General features: G+C 45.8%; 1 protein-coding gene across 1 annotated transcript in view; it reads left to right on the forward strand.

The window, feature by feature from the left end:
- The window catches only part of LOC148474604 (uncharacterized), a 52,302-nt gene that overhangs the window by 28,176 nt on the left and 6,089 nt on the right, over positions 1-18,037 (forward strand). Inside the window, exon 2 of the mRNA XM_088458368.1 lies at positions 15,994-16,045. Coding sequence (XP_088314494.1) covers positions 15,994-16,045 — 52 coding nt within the window. The remainder of the gene's footprint in view (positions 1-15,993; positions 16,046-18,037) is intronic.

An 18,037-nucleotide genomic window follows, 5' to 3' on the forward strand; every position in this document is an offset into this window, starting at 1 on the left:
TTGCATATAAATGGATAACGTTATTGAAAGGTATGACGGATGTTATTAAAAAATTGAAGGAAGTGAAATGGGAAGATGGTGATCTATTGGTAACAGCAGATGTAGAATCCCTGTATACGATCATTAATGTTAGCAATCAGTTGGAAAAAGTTCAAATGGATGTAGAAAGTACTCAACGTGATAATCCCTTGGAGAAAAATAATAAAACACATCAGAAGGATTTTTCTAGTTCCTTTATTACTACTTTTATTAAGGATTACAAAACAATTGAAACAATTTGAGGAAACATTGAGGAGTGTTAAAAATTGATCTGATACTGAGTAATATTCTTCCGGAGAGACCTGCGATAATTTATAAAAAGGCCCCTAGTCTCAAGAACATTTTAGTTAAGAGTGCTGTTCCTCCGGCAACAAATATAGGCACACATATAAAATGTAAGGGTTTTTTCAGATGCGGCCTCCGTGTAGGCTGTAGAATTTGTAAAACCCAAGAAGGAAATAAAATCGTAAAATTTATATCAAGCTCGACCAAAAAGGAATACATTTTTTACATGTAAAAGCACAAATGTAGTGTATGTAATGCAATGTAAAAGCATGGAACAATATGTTGGTAGGAGGAGTAGGCCCTTTTGTCTGGGGGAACATTTATGAAATATTTGTAATGGGGTGAAAAACCACTGTATGTCAGGCCACTGGACGCCGGAATCCCGATGCCCGGCATAATGCCGATGACACTATCCCTAAGACATCAGGATAGCGATGTCTGGCATACCGGCCACCGGCATCCAGAATGAAGACACTGCGGGTAAGTATTGGCTTATGCCAGGGATGGGGGGTTAGGTCTAGGAGCCTCCCCGGGTGGTTTAGGGTTAGGCATCCCACGGGAAGGGTTAGGGTGCTGGAAGGGGGGGTTAGGCACTACTGGGGGGGTGGTTAGAGTTAGACAGCCACCAGGGGGGTTAGGTTTAGGGAGCGGGAAGGGGGGGTTAGGGTAAGGCACCCCCCCTGGGAGGTTATGGTTAGGCACCACAAAGGGAGGGTTAGGGGGGGGGGGGGAGAGGGGAGGGTTAGGGTACTTACCGCCCCTGTCAGGATACTTCACCATTGGGATTCCAGCGTCTGTATTTCATCCACTGGGGATCCATCTGCCGGCGGATCATACCCAACCCTTGTTGGATATATGAGCTAGATACTCTGCAGCCAAAAGGGTTAAACGTAAAATTTTAATTAAAGTGGTTTCTCTAATTTGGGCTCTTTGTTTTATATAGTTGTGTATACGGTATTGACATTTCCCCTTTTTTCTTGTTTCTTTTTTCTGCATTTTGTTGTACAGTATGTTTTATACAACGACATGATGCTGAAGGTCATATGGGAATAATAAGTATGTTCCTTTAAGAATTCACAATATGGATTGTGTATGATATTACCTTTATAGGATAAATAAGGGCCTGATTCAGTATGGATTGCAATTGCGTATGCAGGAATACAGCTGCGAAAATATGCTAATGCTTGCCACAGCACAGCTGGCATAGAGACACCCACTGAGGCTTCCTCACATCCGTACTCCTTCTGAAGCATAGACCCGGAGAAAGGCATTAAGGTGCTGGGGCAATCTGTCATACTGCTACCTTCTGCTATACTGCTGCCTCTCGCTACATTGTCGCCAACCCAATGTTACATCTTATTAATCCAGCACTCCCCGGCTGAGAGCGATCGAGAATTCCACCTACTGCTGTCTGGCTGCAATTGGATACTAGAAGTCAGCAGCTGCTGCTATTCGGTGTCTCCGCAGAGGCATTTGGGACCTGCTGGACTAGACAGTAAGCACACTGTTGCAGTCTACCTAATAAGGATCTTGATTGCCTCATTTACACACTGTGGCTGGACTATTGAGAGCTGAATGCAGATCTGTATTCCTATGCAGCCTGCTATGGAGGCATAACTCTCTCTCTGGCCCCCATTTATTAATGATCGTACTTGCAATGCGATCAGGGCATGACTGTTAGAGGCTGCTTTCTTTTCCCTCCTTGTGTATTTATTCTGCTTTGTACTATTTGTACTAGGGGTGTGCACCGGCCACTTTTTGTGTTTTGGATCTGGATCTTTCTTCATGTTTTGGATCTGGATTGGTTTTTCCCAAAACCACCCTTCCGTGTTTTGGGTTCTGGGTTTTGTGTTTTGGATCTGTATTTTTTTGGAAAAAAGCATAAAAACAGCTAAACTCACAGAATTTGTGGGTTTTTCTGCTCCTATGCTATAACTAACCTCAATAACATTAATTTTCAGTAATTTCCAGTCAATTCTGAACACCTCACAATAGTGTTTTTAGGCCAAAAGGTTGCACCGAGGTAGCTGGATGACTATGCTAAGCGACACGAGTGGGCGGCACAAATACGTGGCCCATCTAGGAGTGGCACTGCAGTGGCAGACAGGATGGCAGTTTGAAAAACTAGGCCCCAAACAGTACATAATGCAAAGAAAAAAAAGAGGTGCAAGATGGAATTGTCCTTGGGCCCTCCCACCTACTCTATGTAACACTGGTGTCACTTGTCACATTACCCGCTATACAAATCATGAGACCTGCTGCCATTTCTCATATACATATTGTTTTCCTGCAAGTTGTTTGAGCTAATATATTACCATAGGAAAATCCCAGTACTTGTCACCCCATTACTTTATGTGCTATAACAATACCATTAGTAGTTTATGCCTTACCTCTGACACCTCTGCCTTATGGGTCCCTCCCTTCTGCTCCTGTCTCATTTTCCATTCTCTATCCTGAAAGAATTATACAAATTTGCTACTGAAGTAGTAATTCTCATTATCTATCTCCTTGTCATCATGTACATTATGCACGTTTGTACAGCACAGTAAATGAGCAGATTACACATCCACATAAACACATCACACACCAGCCATGTAATGTGTGTTCACCTGTACTGCCGAGCGGCATGGCTGAGATCCATGACATACACAGCGATGGCTGGTACAGGTCGGTCTCCATGAATCTGACTTTCCGCAGCCTTACCTGTCTCTTGAATTCCTCATTCAGGTCCCTCAATGCCATGTCAATCATGTCCTGCTCATCATCTCCTCCCAGCTCTCGGGGACTGGAGCGCATTGATGGGTTATGCTGCATGGCTTTCTGTCTCTACAGAATAATGACATTTACAGGCAATTTAGAAGATGGTTTAGGTGCTGGCAACTACTGTCTCTAGGTGACATATCATTATTGGTGTAATATATATGTCTGTATAGGTACAATTAGCTGCTATAAGGTGCGCTGATGCTGTGTAGACGCTGCTGCGGGATATGTAGGGATGTGTGCAGGCAGGGATCACGTAGTCCTGTGCATGTCATGCGGATGTAATTGCGGATGACCTGTGAGCAGCTCCTGTGTCCGTAGCCAGGACCTGTCTCACCACTGGCCCATGTCACACTGTCAGTACTTAGTGGGTGAGGCACTGACACATAGGGCTGCTATGTAACTGGCATTTCCCGGGCATCTTCTGTATATGGCGTGGCTTCCCACTGTGCCAACATACTAGTCCATGTATGACGTTCTCATTAGTTACAAATTCCCCATTAGTTACTTACTACAATACATACTGTGACACATGGGTGCGCTGGTCATGTGATAATACATCTATGTCTGGGTTTATCAGACTCCGTGGGGGGTAATTTTTCAAACAAAGCCTGTAACATGGCAGTTAGGAGCTGATTAGCTGGTACTTTATCTCTCCTAGGCTTAGTACATAGACCCCATGTCTCTAATGGACTATAATAGTTGTGGAATATATCCTGGGTTATGGACATGTAAATTACAGGGGTTTAATTGTAATTCAGCTGAGGACAACAACAAGAATGGTCGCACTCCAGGAGCTGCTGACTTGGAATAGTTTAACTTTATCTTGTTATTTAATTTCCATCTGCAAATCAATAGAGTGACATCAGAGTGACATCAGAGTGACATCAGTGTGACATCAGAGCTATGAGTCAGGGCAGGTGGTGTCTGAGATGTGGAAGCTGCCACCAATCTCGTGTTCCCATGATGTAAGTGTAATAAAGATACAACTTAGTCAGACATTTCCGGGAGCACTGACTGCTCTATTGTTATCCTGAGCTGGTATATGGATAACCCACAGTGCTCCATTGATCACAGCACTAATTAATTCCCGTTCCTGTCATTCCCGGTTCTGCCATTCCCGGCCCTGCCATTCCTGGCCCTGCCGCCTCCCAGCCCTGCCATTCCTGGCCCTTGCGCTCCCAGCCCTGCCATTCCTGATCCTGACATTCCCGGTCCTGACATTCCCAGCCCTTGCGCTCCCTGCCCTGCCATTCCCGGTCCTGTCATTCCCAGCCCTTGCGCTCCCTGCTCTCCCATTCCCAGCCCTGCCATTCCCAGCAATGTCATTCCCAGCAATGTCATTCCCAGCCCTGCCATTCCTGCCCTGCAGAATAAATGATCACTTTCTGCACCATTGTCTTGATGACTTTTCCCAAATCCAATTTGGTTTCTTTCTGTGGCCTCTGGCCTGATCTACGTGGTGCTACTGCCCGTATATCTGCGCCAGTGCCAGCTGCAGCCGCCTATTCTTATTTACAAGCTGATAAAGTGAAAACAAAAATGTGTTGTTAATAAATGCACAGAAATACCTTCCCTGGAAATGCAACTTTATTTTACTTACCCTAATATTAGCCATAATGTGTAGCAAATACATTCATGTATCCATCTTACACCAACAAATGCTTCCCTCGCTCCTCAATACCCACACAGAATATGTTGGATAGAGACTGAGGGCCTGATTCGTGTTTGCAATTCCGTGTCATTAAAATAAAAAAATTAAATTGCAACAGGAGGCGTCTGTAGGAGATAGGAGATAGACGCCTCTTAGCATTTGCGAGATCCAAATGCTGCATGTGCGGATGCAGCACCTAAACACCATCGTGACCATCAAGTCCCTATTCACGATGGTTTCAGGCACTGGCCAGCCTGTGTAAGCTGACGCTTGCTCAGGCTGGCCATAGGATCCGGATACCCGGGTCCATCACGCCTTCAAAACAGGGGTGACGAGTCCCCGTTTTAAAGAACAGTCCTGTGTCCTGCCCCCGCTCCGCCCCCAAACGCTGCAGCATATCAATCGTACTGTGGATTACGGGAATGCGAGAGAATTTGCAAGACCCGTTCTACACATGCGCCTACCCCCCCAACATCATATTTGTGATTTACGTACAAATAGGAATTAGGCCCTGAATACAATAAGGAGCCGAGACCTCAGATCCCTGGATTATAGTCAGATACAGCACACCCAGACAGTATACAGGTAATAAGATGCCTGACTGGGACACATAATTACTATGTATATAGGGATCCTGCTCTCCAACCTGCCAGCTCCGTACATGGCCAATATGTCAACTATAATAGGTTTTGTGTTGTCCATGTTATCTGTGCCCCCACCTGCCCAGCGGGTGACCTATCATAGATGTGTTACTGACTAATCTCCAAGATACTCTATTATATGGCTGCATGTTACTAATAGTGTTATACCATAGAGGCCTCTTTCCCCATGGGTATAATAGGACAGCTGTGGTGATAACCATAGGAAAATCCCAGTACTTGTCACCCCATTACTTATATAACAGTACCATTAGTCACAGTGTATTTATACGTTACCTCTAACACCTTTGCCTTATGGATGCTTCTCAACTGCTCCTGTCTTATTTTCCATTCTCTATCCTGAAAGAATGATACAAATTTGCTACTGTAACAAAGCAATTGTAATTATCTCTCTCTTATCATCATCTACAATATTTGTATTATTAGATTTTATTGTTAACATGGCGATAAGATCCTGCAGCAAGGAATATAGATAGTAACAGTGTAACGTTAGGCTGGGTACACACTACGTGATGTGTACCCAGCCCGACATCTGCAGCGACAGGACCCTGCGGGGGAGCCGGTATCAGCAAGTGTATACACACTTGCCGATACGAGAAGCGACGGCGGGGACCATGCTGCCGAATGCATGTAAGGCTGACAGACGATGTAGCTAACGATCCGTGGGAGAACACATCTTCAACGACATAGCGGGTACATACTACAAAATGTGCCCAATATTTCGGACTGATTCACCGGATCAGACTACATATCGTCTAGTGTATACCCAGCTTTACATATCATAGGTACAATACAGTGTAAAGTGGCATATCTAGGAACAATATACAGTAATAATGGCATAGAAAGTACAAGGACTTGGGGTGAGTGTAGGGCAGATCACTGTCCTGTAGGGGTAGGGGTGGTAAGTTACAGGGAGGGGGAGGCAGCTGAGCATACAATGAGCCTGTACACAAGGTAGGGGTGAGGGTAGGGCAGATCACTGTCCTGTAGGGGTAGCAGTGGTAAGTTACAGAGAGAAGAGGCAGCTGAGCATATAATGAGCCTGTACACAAGGTAGGGGTGAGGGTAGGGAAGATCGCTGTCCTGTAGGTGTAGTGGTGGTAAGAAACAGGGAGGGGAGGCAGCTGAGCATACAATGAGCCTGTACACAAGGTAGAGGTGAGGGTAGGGCAGATCACTGTCCTGTAGGGGTAGCAGTGGTAAGTTACAGGGAGAGGAGGCAGCTGGGCATATACTGAGCCTGTACACAAGGTAGAGGTGAGGGTAGGGCAGATCACTGTCCTGTAGGGGTAGCAGTGGTAAGTTACAGGGAGAGGAGGCAGCTGAGCATACAATGAGCCTGTACACAAGGTAGGGGTGAGGGTAGGGAAGATCACTGTCCTGTAGGGGTAGCAGTGGTAAGTTACAGAGAGAGGAGGCAGCTGAGCAAATAAGGAGCCTGTATACAAGGTAGGGGTGAGGGTAGGGCAGATCACTGTCCTGCAGGGGTAGTGGTGGTAAGTTACAGGGAGAGGAGGCAGCTGGGCATATACTGAGCCTGTACACAAGGTAGAGGTGAGGGTAGGGCAGATCACTGTCCTGTAGGGGTAGCAGTGGTAAGTTACAGGGAGAGGAGGCAGCTGAGCATACAATGAGCCTGTACACAAGGTAGGGGTGAGGGTAGGGAAGATCACTGTCCTGTAGGGGTAGCAGTGGTAAGTTACAGAGAGAGGAGGCAGCTGAGCAAATAAGGAGCCTGTATACAAGGTAGGGGTGAGGGTAGGGCAGATCACTGTCCTGCAGGGGTAGTGGTGGTACAGGTAGGTTACAGAGAGGGGAGGTAGGTGAGCATACAATGAGCCTATACACAAGGTAAGGGTGAGGGAAAGGCAACAAACATGTGGGGGCCCCTATTAAATGTGGATGAACTGGGGGACCTTATGCAGAGCCCACAGTAGTGTCAGTGTCCACAGTGGTAGTGCCCATATGCAGAGCCCACAGTAGAGGTGCCCTTTATGGAATATCCCCATTAGTAGTGCCCCCAGTAGTAATGCCCCCTGTTGTAGTTCCCCAATAGTAATGCCCCAGTAGTAATGCCCCTGTATAAATGCCCCCAGTAGTAATGCCCCTGTATTAGTGCACCTCAATAGAAATGATCCCTCTGTAGTAGTGCCCCCTGAAGTAGTAGAGCACCCAAGAGTAATACCCCCTGAATAATGCCCCCAGTAGTAGTGCCCTCAATAGTAGTGCCCCCAATAGTACTGCCCCCAGAGTAGTAGTACCCCCTGTAGTAGTGCCCCACCCCAAGTAGTAGAGCCCCCAATAGTAATGCCCCTGAATAATGCCTCCAGTAGTAGTGCCGCCAATAGTAATGCCTCCCAAGTAGTGCCCCCAGTAGTAAAGTCGGTTGCACAAAAAAAAACCCAGTAATACTTACCTTAAGCCCGCGTCCGCTGCCGTCCGGTCCGCCCGGCTATTCCTCTGCACTATGGGAGAGATGCCACGACGTCTATCCCATAGTGCACTGCGGGAGCTGGAAGCCGGAGCTATAGCCTCCAGCTCCGGCTGGCGCTGCAAATAGAGCCTCCCTGTGGCGCCGCCCCGAGGTGGGCCGGAGGAGGCGGAACTGGTCCTGTCACCTCCGGCCCATTTTATCCCTGATGGGTGTGGGGTCCCAGGGGCTAGCGCCCCTGTCGCCCCCCCCCGTTAATCCAGCCCTGGGTAGGGCAGATCACTGTCCTGTATGGTTAGCGGTGGTAAGTTACAGGGAGGGGAGGCAGCTGAGCATACAATGAGCCTGTACACAAAGTAGGGGTGAGCGCACAGAATCAGAGCCATGGAACAGACTTGGAGACAAAGGACAAGGAGCACAGGGGGCATGGATTGTGCTAGGGAGAGAACAGGAGGAAAGAGGGCCCTGCCTCTGAGAGCTTACATACCACAGCAGATTACATTTCCATATTAACACATCACACACCAGACATGTAACATGTATTACACTTGTGCAACTGAGCATCTTGGCTGAGATTTATGAAGTACACAGTGATCCCTGGTGTAGGATGGGTGCCAAGAACCTGACTTTTTGTACGGGTCTCTTTATGTCCTCCACGGGATTCCTCATATCCGTCTCCTTCAGCCCCTGCTCATCATTATCTCCAAGCTCCCAGAGATTGGCGCACATAGATGCATTAGGCTCCATGGCTTGGTATCTACACAGAATAATGACAGTTACAGACAATGGGACATTGGATTAGGTGATGACACTGTACATAGAGTTTGAAGCTATGGGGCAGATTTACTATAGGATGATCGGCAGCTTTGACCAATGGATTTTAAATGGCAAAAGTTATTACTAATACACTACGCTGATATAGCATTAATTACAATTGCCGATCATCAGTGGTTTTGAAAACCCCAAGGGTCATAAATGTATTTGTCAGAAGTTTTAGCAGATGCATCATCATCTCAGTTACAGCAATATATACAGACACATATCTCTGTACGATGATATATACCTGTACAATATTACATTATATAGGGAGGGGATGTAGTTAATATACCGACGGCCGGGACTAAAGAAATTGGTCGAAATCCCAACGCCTATCTTTAGCCCGACGAAGAAATCCTTTAGTTTTAAGTTTTAGGGGAAGGGTTAAGCTACGGGGAGGGAGGGTTAGGCTTAGGCACCCCTGGGGAGGAGATTAGGGTTAGGGTTAGACATTACCTATGTGAGAGCGCCCCATTACAGCTCAGTTACACCCCTCATGGGACATTACCTATGTGAGAGCCCCATTACAGCTCAGTTACACCCCTCATGGGACATTACCTATGTGAGAGCCCCCATTACATCTCAGTTACACCCCTCATGGGACATTACCTATGTGAGAGCGCCCCATTACACCTCAGTTACACCCCTCATGGGACATTACATATGTGAGAGCCCCCATTACAGCTCAGTCACACCCCTCATGGGACATTACCTATGTGAGAGCCCCCATTACACCTCAGTTACACCCCTCATGGGGCATTACCTATGTGAGAGCCCCCATCACAGCTCAGTTACACCCCTCATGGGATATTACCTATGTGAGAGCCCCCATCACAGCTCAGTTACACCCCTCATGGGATATTACCTATGTGAGAGCCCCCATCACAGCTCAGTTACACCCCTCATGGGACATTACCTATGTGAGAGCGCCCCATTACAGCTCAGTTACACCCCTCATGGGACATTACCTATGTGAGAGCCCCCATTACATCTCAGTTACAGCCCTCATGGGGCATTACCTATGTGAGAGCACCCCATTACAGCTCAGTTACACCCCTCATGGGACATTACCTATGTGAGAGCCCCCATTACAGCTCAGTTACACCCCTCATGGGACATTACCTATGTGAGAACCCCCATTACAGCTCACTTACACCCCTCATGGGACATTACCTATGTGAGAGCCCCCATTACAGCTCAGTTACACCCCTCATGGGACATTACCTATGTGAGAGCCCCCAATACAGCTCAGTTACACCCCTCATGGGGCAACGCCTATGTGAGAGCCCCCATTACATCTCAGTTACACCCCTCATGGGACATTACCTATGTGAGAGAGCCCCATTACAGCTCAGTTACACCCCTCATGGGACATTACCTATGTGAGAGCCCCCATTACAGCTCAGTTACACCCCTCAGGGGACATTACACAATGCTGTACTTGGTTCTATCTCAATAATAACCTCTGTATATAGCCCCTAGCTGCCAAAATGAGAATTAGAGCTCTGTTTATCACAATTTACATCTAAAATGGGGATGGGTTGTGATAATATTGGTCAAATTTGCATTGTGATATTGGAACACATCACAAGGACGTATCACATAGTGCTTGCAGGGACAGAGCTTTTGATATTGCTCTGTCCCTGTGAATCCACTTCACACACTTCTCAATGGATTTTTCATAGAAAATACACTGAGAAGGTGTCTGCATATTCTCCGCTGGCTCACCAATCCCCCCTCCCCCCAGCATGCAACCACAATTCTCCCCCTATTCAGCTTACACTTACCTGCCCGGTGATTGGTGCTCCTATGGGACTCTGGTCAGCTGATCTTCGGGCTACTCACTGGAGCACCGATCACCAGTCCCTGAATGCATCTGAAGGTGGCGTTATTATCACAGGGCTTTCTCTGGTATTTGTTCACAATATATTTTTAGTAATAGGAAATGCAATCCGCTTACTAGAAGTATGCGACTTGAAGGGCTTGGAGTAGTTTTTCAATGTGAAAATGGTGTGAAAACACCCTTTTACACATTATTTTTAAAAATAATAATATTGATAAATAGGGCCCTAAGCCTGAATATAATGAGGATCCAGATTGTCTGTAAGCAATGCAAAATCTCCCAATTTTCTGTATAATTATTACCTCTGGCATCCGCTCAAGTCATCCTGTTTGCAGAATCAGAGCAATATGGAACTTTATCAGGATACGGGATAAATAACACCAAATCAGAGGCATTAGATTCCCCTCCACACACTGCAAAATTGCTCAATTATTCCCGGTGACCAATGCCCTCCCCCCCCCTAATTAAGCGTGATTTGGCCACTTGGAATCTGCTCTATGTCTTGTGGCTTGGCAGAATCAATGCTATAACAATTATTGGTCAGCCACAGCTTTGTATCCAAACACTATTGATTACAGTTCTTATCCCCTTTCTAAGATCTCTGCAATCACACTGCAGTAAATGTAATGTAATTGCATAGACCTGAGAATGGGGTCGTGGTAACAAGCAGCGGTTGGTTACAGGCAGCGGTGTCAAGCAGAGCCGCGCTCAGCAGCAGAGTTCGGTAATGGCAGCGTTCTATACTGTATTCACAAACTTCCCTAAACCTGGGGCCATTTGTACTCATGTAATACTGCCCGGCAATATATAATAACTATCAAGAAAAAAAAAGTAATAAATTAAATTGTGTACTTTCATGGAGCAATCGCCTTCCCCTGTGCACTCAAACTTCTCATCCATAAGACTCCGAACTATAGGGACTATGGGCCTGATTCAGTAAGGATCACCATAGCGATCGCAGCTCCGTAATCGCACGCAGATCCACTGTGAAAATTTGCTAATGTATGCAATCGAAATGCCGTCACATTCTAACCTAAGGACGCCCACATCCCCTTACGCACATCCGTAATACATAGCAAAATAGCGAAACCATCGGTAGCATCAAGTACTATCGGTCCCTCACGCAGAATTACAGCAGCCCTGACCTTACTCAGAAATTGCTAACCTCATCGCACCCAGTGAAAGTCCAAGCTGCGTATGGCATTGCATTGGCTAATTAATGCACGCCCCTGTAACGGTGTTCAAAACGCACTGGCACGCCTGCGTTTCGCTGACCACCCGTCACCACCCCCAAACGGTGCTTCCTGACAATCACTCTGCGATGGGTCTGCGTAGTCACTGTGATCGCCGTCCCGATTGCAGTGGAGTCTTTGCACACTGCGATGCATGCGCAAAACGTAATAATCAGCCGGCTGCTTGTGTATTCACAAAAGCGATCCTTTCTGAATCAGGCCCTATGTACTAAGCCTTGGAGAGAGATAAAGTATGTGGCAGTATCACCAGAGATGGTGCTGGTGAGCAGCAGATTCTGTGTGTGGCAGGAGAGATCCGCCCACACAGAGTACAAAAGCATTGTGGAAAGATGCCTAATGACTGCCATAGGACCAGAGCCCAGGTGAGGCTGCTGGTGGACATAGTCAGACAGTCCAGGTGGGGCTGCAGTGTGAGTGAAGCAGACCAGGTGGTCAGGATCATACCTGCAAGGAGGCAGGGGGATCCCTATACCTCTGACACTGTCCTTGTGACAGGCGGCAGCCAACAAGCTGAGAAAGCTATACCAGGCCAGGAGGCCAGTGTCCAGTCCTGCATGTGGCAGGAAGGACCACCAATCTCAGAGACTGTAAGAGATGTTCATGCAGATTAGCTGCTTCTATAGAGAGGGTTCAAGAAGTGAGCTAGTGCCCTAAGAGAGAGCTAGGTTGTTTATTATTTTCTATTTCTGTTTACTGGTTTCCATGCTGGAAGTAAAGCACCATTTTCATTTATTTTTACTGGAACGCAATGTGTGGACTCTAATTCTGCACCTAATCACAGCACCACTGACTCTAATCTACCGAGCTAATTACCCCACAACATCACAGTACCAACCAATCAGCTCCAAACTGTCAGGTAGCACTGGGCCCCAGACATTTCCTATTTAACAGTGGTGCAAATGTGACCTAGGCAAAAGCTAAATATTTCCCATATAAGGCCCCCATTTACCAACAATACATAACCCCTTTATCGCTCGCTTCTGCATTTAACAAACAGCGGTAACCTAAGATCGCTCTCGCCATCTTTTAGATGGCGAAAGTGGTGCGGTCCCCATTACCGGCTATGAAGACCCGGCGGAGCCTTTCCGGCTTCAGACGGACCGTTGCGCATAACTCCGGAGCCCTGTCGCTGGCGTTAGGCTGCCAGCAGCCCAGTGGGGGACCTCTCAGAGGACTTTGCGGGACCTCGCTGGAGAGGTATGTATTGGTAAATACCAGTGAATTTTTCATTAGTATCACAGTGATACTAAATGGAAAGTTCTGCTGGTATTTGTCTTTGTTGGTAAATAGGGGCCTAAGGAAGATGCTGCATATTCCAGGTTTTGCTGGTTATTGTAATGGCCTCATTTATCGAGTTTTATCATTCACAACACGTAATAAAACTCGTTGTGTATGATAAATGGTGCTCCAGGCAATCAGCTCCCAACTGCCATCTGTTTGAAAACTTACAGTTGGGAGCTGATGGGCTGGATCACCATTGATGAAGCTGGTGGTGTGTATTATCACACATAGGGCAGCAAGATGTAAATATTTGAAACTGCTCTAAAGAATATTTGACACCCGCCACTGGTGCATGCAGCATAGAAAGTCTGGTATGAGGGGGACAAGAGATGGATTAGGGGCAGCCTAGACCTTTCATTGCTAGACAAGATCCCAGGATGCAGACACACCCCTTCTGTGATGCAGACACGCCCCTCCTTGGTATGACCATGCCCCCTCCATGATGTGGGCACACCCCTCCTTGATGTGGGCACATCCCTGTGTATCTTTAGTGATCTGTGTGGTATAAGCATCCCAAGCAGTGGATTCTATACAAATGACAGTAATAATTTTATTTCTTTAAAACTGTCCACGTGGACCTGATTATATAGGTCATACCAGCCATAGGGATGTAGTCAGGAAGCCCATGGTCTAAATGCCGACCGCCGGCTTCCCAACTGTATAATCCCGGCAAAGTACTAATGACAGGCGTCGAAATCCCGACGCCCGGCATACCGAACGAAGGTAAGCCGGGCGCGAACAGCCGCGGTTGGGGAGGGTTAGGTTTTAGGGCTCCCGGGTGTACTTAGGGTTAGGCAACCCCCGGGGGGGAAGGGAGGTTAGGTTTAGGCACTTAGAGGGGAGGTTAGAGTTAGGCACTTAGAGGGGAGGTTAGGGTTAGGCACTTAGAGGGGAGGTTAGGGTTAGGCACTTAGAGGGGAGGTTAGGGTTAGGCACTCCTAAAGAAGGGTTAGGGGGGAAAATAGGGTTAGTATACTTACCTTATTAGCGATCGGGATCTTCACCTCTGCCGGGCTTCCGCTGTCGGGATTTAAACCGCCGGCCGGCGGTATTACGTACTATACCCCAGGTATAACATCACAATTACAGTGACTAAATATATGAACAAAATAAGACATTAAAACATATTTCATCAATTTCAATATTATAAGGAAATAGCCCAATTACAGCCAAAACCATTAGGGATGATGATGACTGGGAAGTAAAAAATGTAAAAAAAAACAAATAATGAAAAAAAAAGGGGAAAAAAAACGATTTACCCCAGCAAATTTGGCAGAAGCACCAGCACTCACAGCCAGGTGTAGTTACAGCTAACATGAGCGAACAAGCAGTGTGATTTCCATAAAAAAAGAAATGCTTCAACCAGCACCTTGCTAAAAGGCTAAAACAAGCTATAAAAGCCCCAGCCTGGTCAGCCCCATGCTACTACACTATATATTATCACTTATCACAAACATTCCACTGATGCTAATTTTAACATTATTTTCCTGTTTCTGTGTGTGTAAATCTGTTTCTGGGAGTTTCACTGCTGAGTGGCTCTAGGAATGATGTGAATTGTTATATTTTCCCAGTACAGTGCCATCTGACTGCCTATATGAAAAAATAAAGGATAATAAAGTCAATACATTGCTAAATCTATTAGTATAAATAAAAAAGTATAGTAAATAAAAGTATAGTAAATAATCTTTTTGTGTGTATTTATATATTGTATGCTTAATAAATAAGGTATTTATTATTGGAAGGGTCAATTTGAATGTATAGAGGGCCTCATTCAGCAGACTCTTGATAATCGGGAATCTGCACAGGTGCCAGACCCGTACTGCGCATATGTAGTACGGGTCCTGTGTGATTGCACTCAGAGCGGCAGCAGGCTGTCAGTGAGTGACAGTCTGCTGGCGTTTGGTGATGGGGTGGCGGCGACGGCCTTCGTTTCACAAAACGGAGGCATGTCGCCGCCAATGGAGGAGGAGGGGGGAAGATGCCAGGATCTCCCTTGGCTGACTAGAGATTTCCTGGCCTCTTTCCCTCATCTGCGATGGCCGGTCTGCATGACCCCATGGTCACTCAACTGGCCAGGGATCACGCAGATGATCCGATGTTGCGTTCGATGTTGCGTCCTCTGCATTAACATAATTGCAAGGACGGAATTTCAAAGCTGCTTGCCTGCAGCTTTGCAATTCCATCCACTACTGAATCACCCCCAGGGAGTATACTATGGTTGACTGATCACCCATAATATGTTGGTTTGTTTATTTTCTTTTATTTGGATTTTCCCCCTTATACTTAGTGCAGCCTATGGCATTGGGCCTGTAAGCCACCTCGACCCTTCTGCCAGCTAATGGTGCTGGGACTTCCCGTTTCCTCTGTGCACCGCACACAACAGGGTGAGCAGTTCTGTTTGTGAGTTCTGTGAGCAGGGCCAGTGCTACCATTAGGCAACCTTAGGCAGTTAGGTGTCAGCCACTGGAGGGCGCTGCTGAGTCTTCAAAAAAAAAAATGGCGTAATTCATGGCTGAGTGGTATATAATGAATTTGCGGCACATCTGTGTGGCATATTATGAATTGGCGGCAGTGTTATGAGGTACATTATGATTTCGGTGCTCTGCTGTGTGTAATATTCTATATAGTATATTATGAATTTGGGACACTGCTGTGTGGCATGTTATTTAACTGGGAAGACTGATGCGTGGCATATTATGAATTGGAAGGAGCAGGGGTGGTTGGTGAAATGTTGCCTAGGGTGCCTGCAAAGCTTACACCAGCCCTGTCCGTGAGGCATGCAGAGGAAACAGGAAGGGTGCCCCAATGTGTCTCCTGGCAGTGGGGGGATCGCTGAATAGATTGTATCTGCTATTGGTAAATGTCCAATAATATGTATTATACATACTGGGTATACAAGTGTTTTATATGGCTTGGTATTGCTGTTGTCAGTTTATAGAGACAGATTTACTTGTTACTTTGCTCTGTTGCAGGAACTGAAGAAGCTGTCTGAAAAGAATCCAAATGTCATAGTTATTCAGCTAGGTGAGCTTGTCCTGTGCTGATCACTGTGTCCTGTGCTGATCACTGTGTCCTGTGCTGATCACTGTGTCCTGTGCTGATCACTGTGTCCTGTGCTGATCACTGTGTCCTGTGCTGATCACTGTGTCCTGTGCTGATCACTGTGTCCTGTGCTGATCACTGTGTCCTGGACTCTTTAACACATACTTGCTGACTTTTATTTATTGGCAGAATTTGACTAACATAGAGTCCACACAGCCGATTGGCTTATCAGGGATCCGAAACATTGGCTCACCATAACAATGTGGTATTGTAATAACAATGTAGATGAGCTACGGGTATGACTTTAGAATAATAAATGGCATGAAAAACTTAACAAATCCGGTGAGTGCCTTTATATCTACTACATTGGATTACTAATTGTGTTTTTATTTATAAAAACACATATATACTGTATGTCTTACCATTTTAGTGTTAACACATCAGAAAAGTTAGGAATTATTTTTAAACTGTGAGACATTATTTTCAAAGACAACTTTAGAACTTTTTTTTCAGGGTCGAAACTAATAGAGGGGGCACGTGGCACCATTGGTATGGGGCCCGGGGGCTTAGGGGGTTCTCCTCCATGGCCCGCCTCCCCTTGACTATGTTCACATCGGCATGAGTGCCGAATGGAGGGGTAAGAGCAGGTGACATTGTATTGAATACAAAAAGGGTCAATCTACAAACTACTCACCACAGTAGTAGTGTATAAAAAAATACAGTGTATTTAATACAATAGATGGGGTTGAATGGTTTGTATATTGTCCCTTTCCACCAGGCTGCCATCTCCTAGAGGCTCGTGTGCAGCAGATTCAGCATGCAAAGCACAAGGGGAAGAAGGAGGCTGAGGTCGAGGAATATATTAAACAGCTGGCTGTCAATGGGAACTATATTTTGCATATTGTGACCTAGGTCATTACAATAGGGCCTTGAATGAACTTGGACACTACCGAGGGCATATAATGAACTAGTGCACTATATGAGGTATAACATGAACTAAGGCACTACTATGGGGTATAACATAAACTAAAGAACTACTATGAGGTATAACATCAACTAAGGCACTACTATGGGGTATAACAAGAACTAAGGCACTACTATGGGGTATAACATAAACTAAAGAACTACTATGGGGTATAACATCAACTAAGGCACTATATGGGGTATAACAAGAACTTAGGCACTACTATGGGTATAACATAAACTAAAGCACTACTATGGGGTATAACATGAACTAAGGCACTACCGTGTGGTATAACCTGAACTAATGCACTACTATGGCGTATACCATGAATTAAGGCACTACCATGGAGTATAACATGGACTAAGGCAATACTATGGGGTATAACATAAATTAAGGCACTACTATGGGGTATAACAGCAACTAAGGCACTACTATAGGGTATAACATGAACTAAGGCACTAATATGGGGTATAACATGAACTAAGGCACTACTATGGGGTATAACATTAACTAAGGCACTACTATTGGGTATAACATGAACTAAGGCACTACTATGGGTATAACATAAACTAAAGCACTACTGTGGGGTATAACATGAACTAAGGCACTACCGTGTGGTATAACCTGAACTAATGCATTACTATGGCGTATACCATGAATTAAGGCACTACTATGGGGTATAACATGAACTAAGGCACTACTATGGGGTATAACATGAACTAAGGCACTACTATGGGGTATAACTTACAATAAGGCACTACTATGGGGTATAACATCAACTAAGGCACTACTATGGTGTATAACATGAACTAAGGCACTACTATGGTGTATAACATGAACTAAGGCACTACTATGGGGTATAACATGAACTAAGGCACTATCATGGGGTATAACCTGAACTAAGGCACTACTATGGCGTATAACATGAACTAAGGCACTACTATGGGGTATAACTTACAATAAGGCACTACTATGGGGTATAACATCAACTAAGGCACTACTATGGGGTA

This window comes from Taudactylus pleione, unplaced genomic scaffold (genome assembly GCF_031769625.1).
Source record: "Taudactylus pleione unplaced genomic scaffold, aTauple2 ptg000828l, whole genome shotgun sequence".
In the NCBI taxonomy this organism is placed as follows: Eukaryota; Metazoa; Chordata; class Amphibia; order Anura; family Myobatrachidae; genus Taudactylus; species Taudactylus pleione.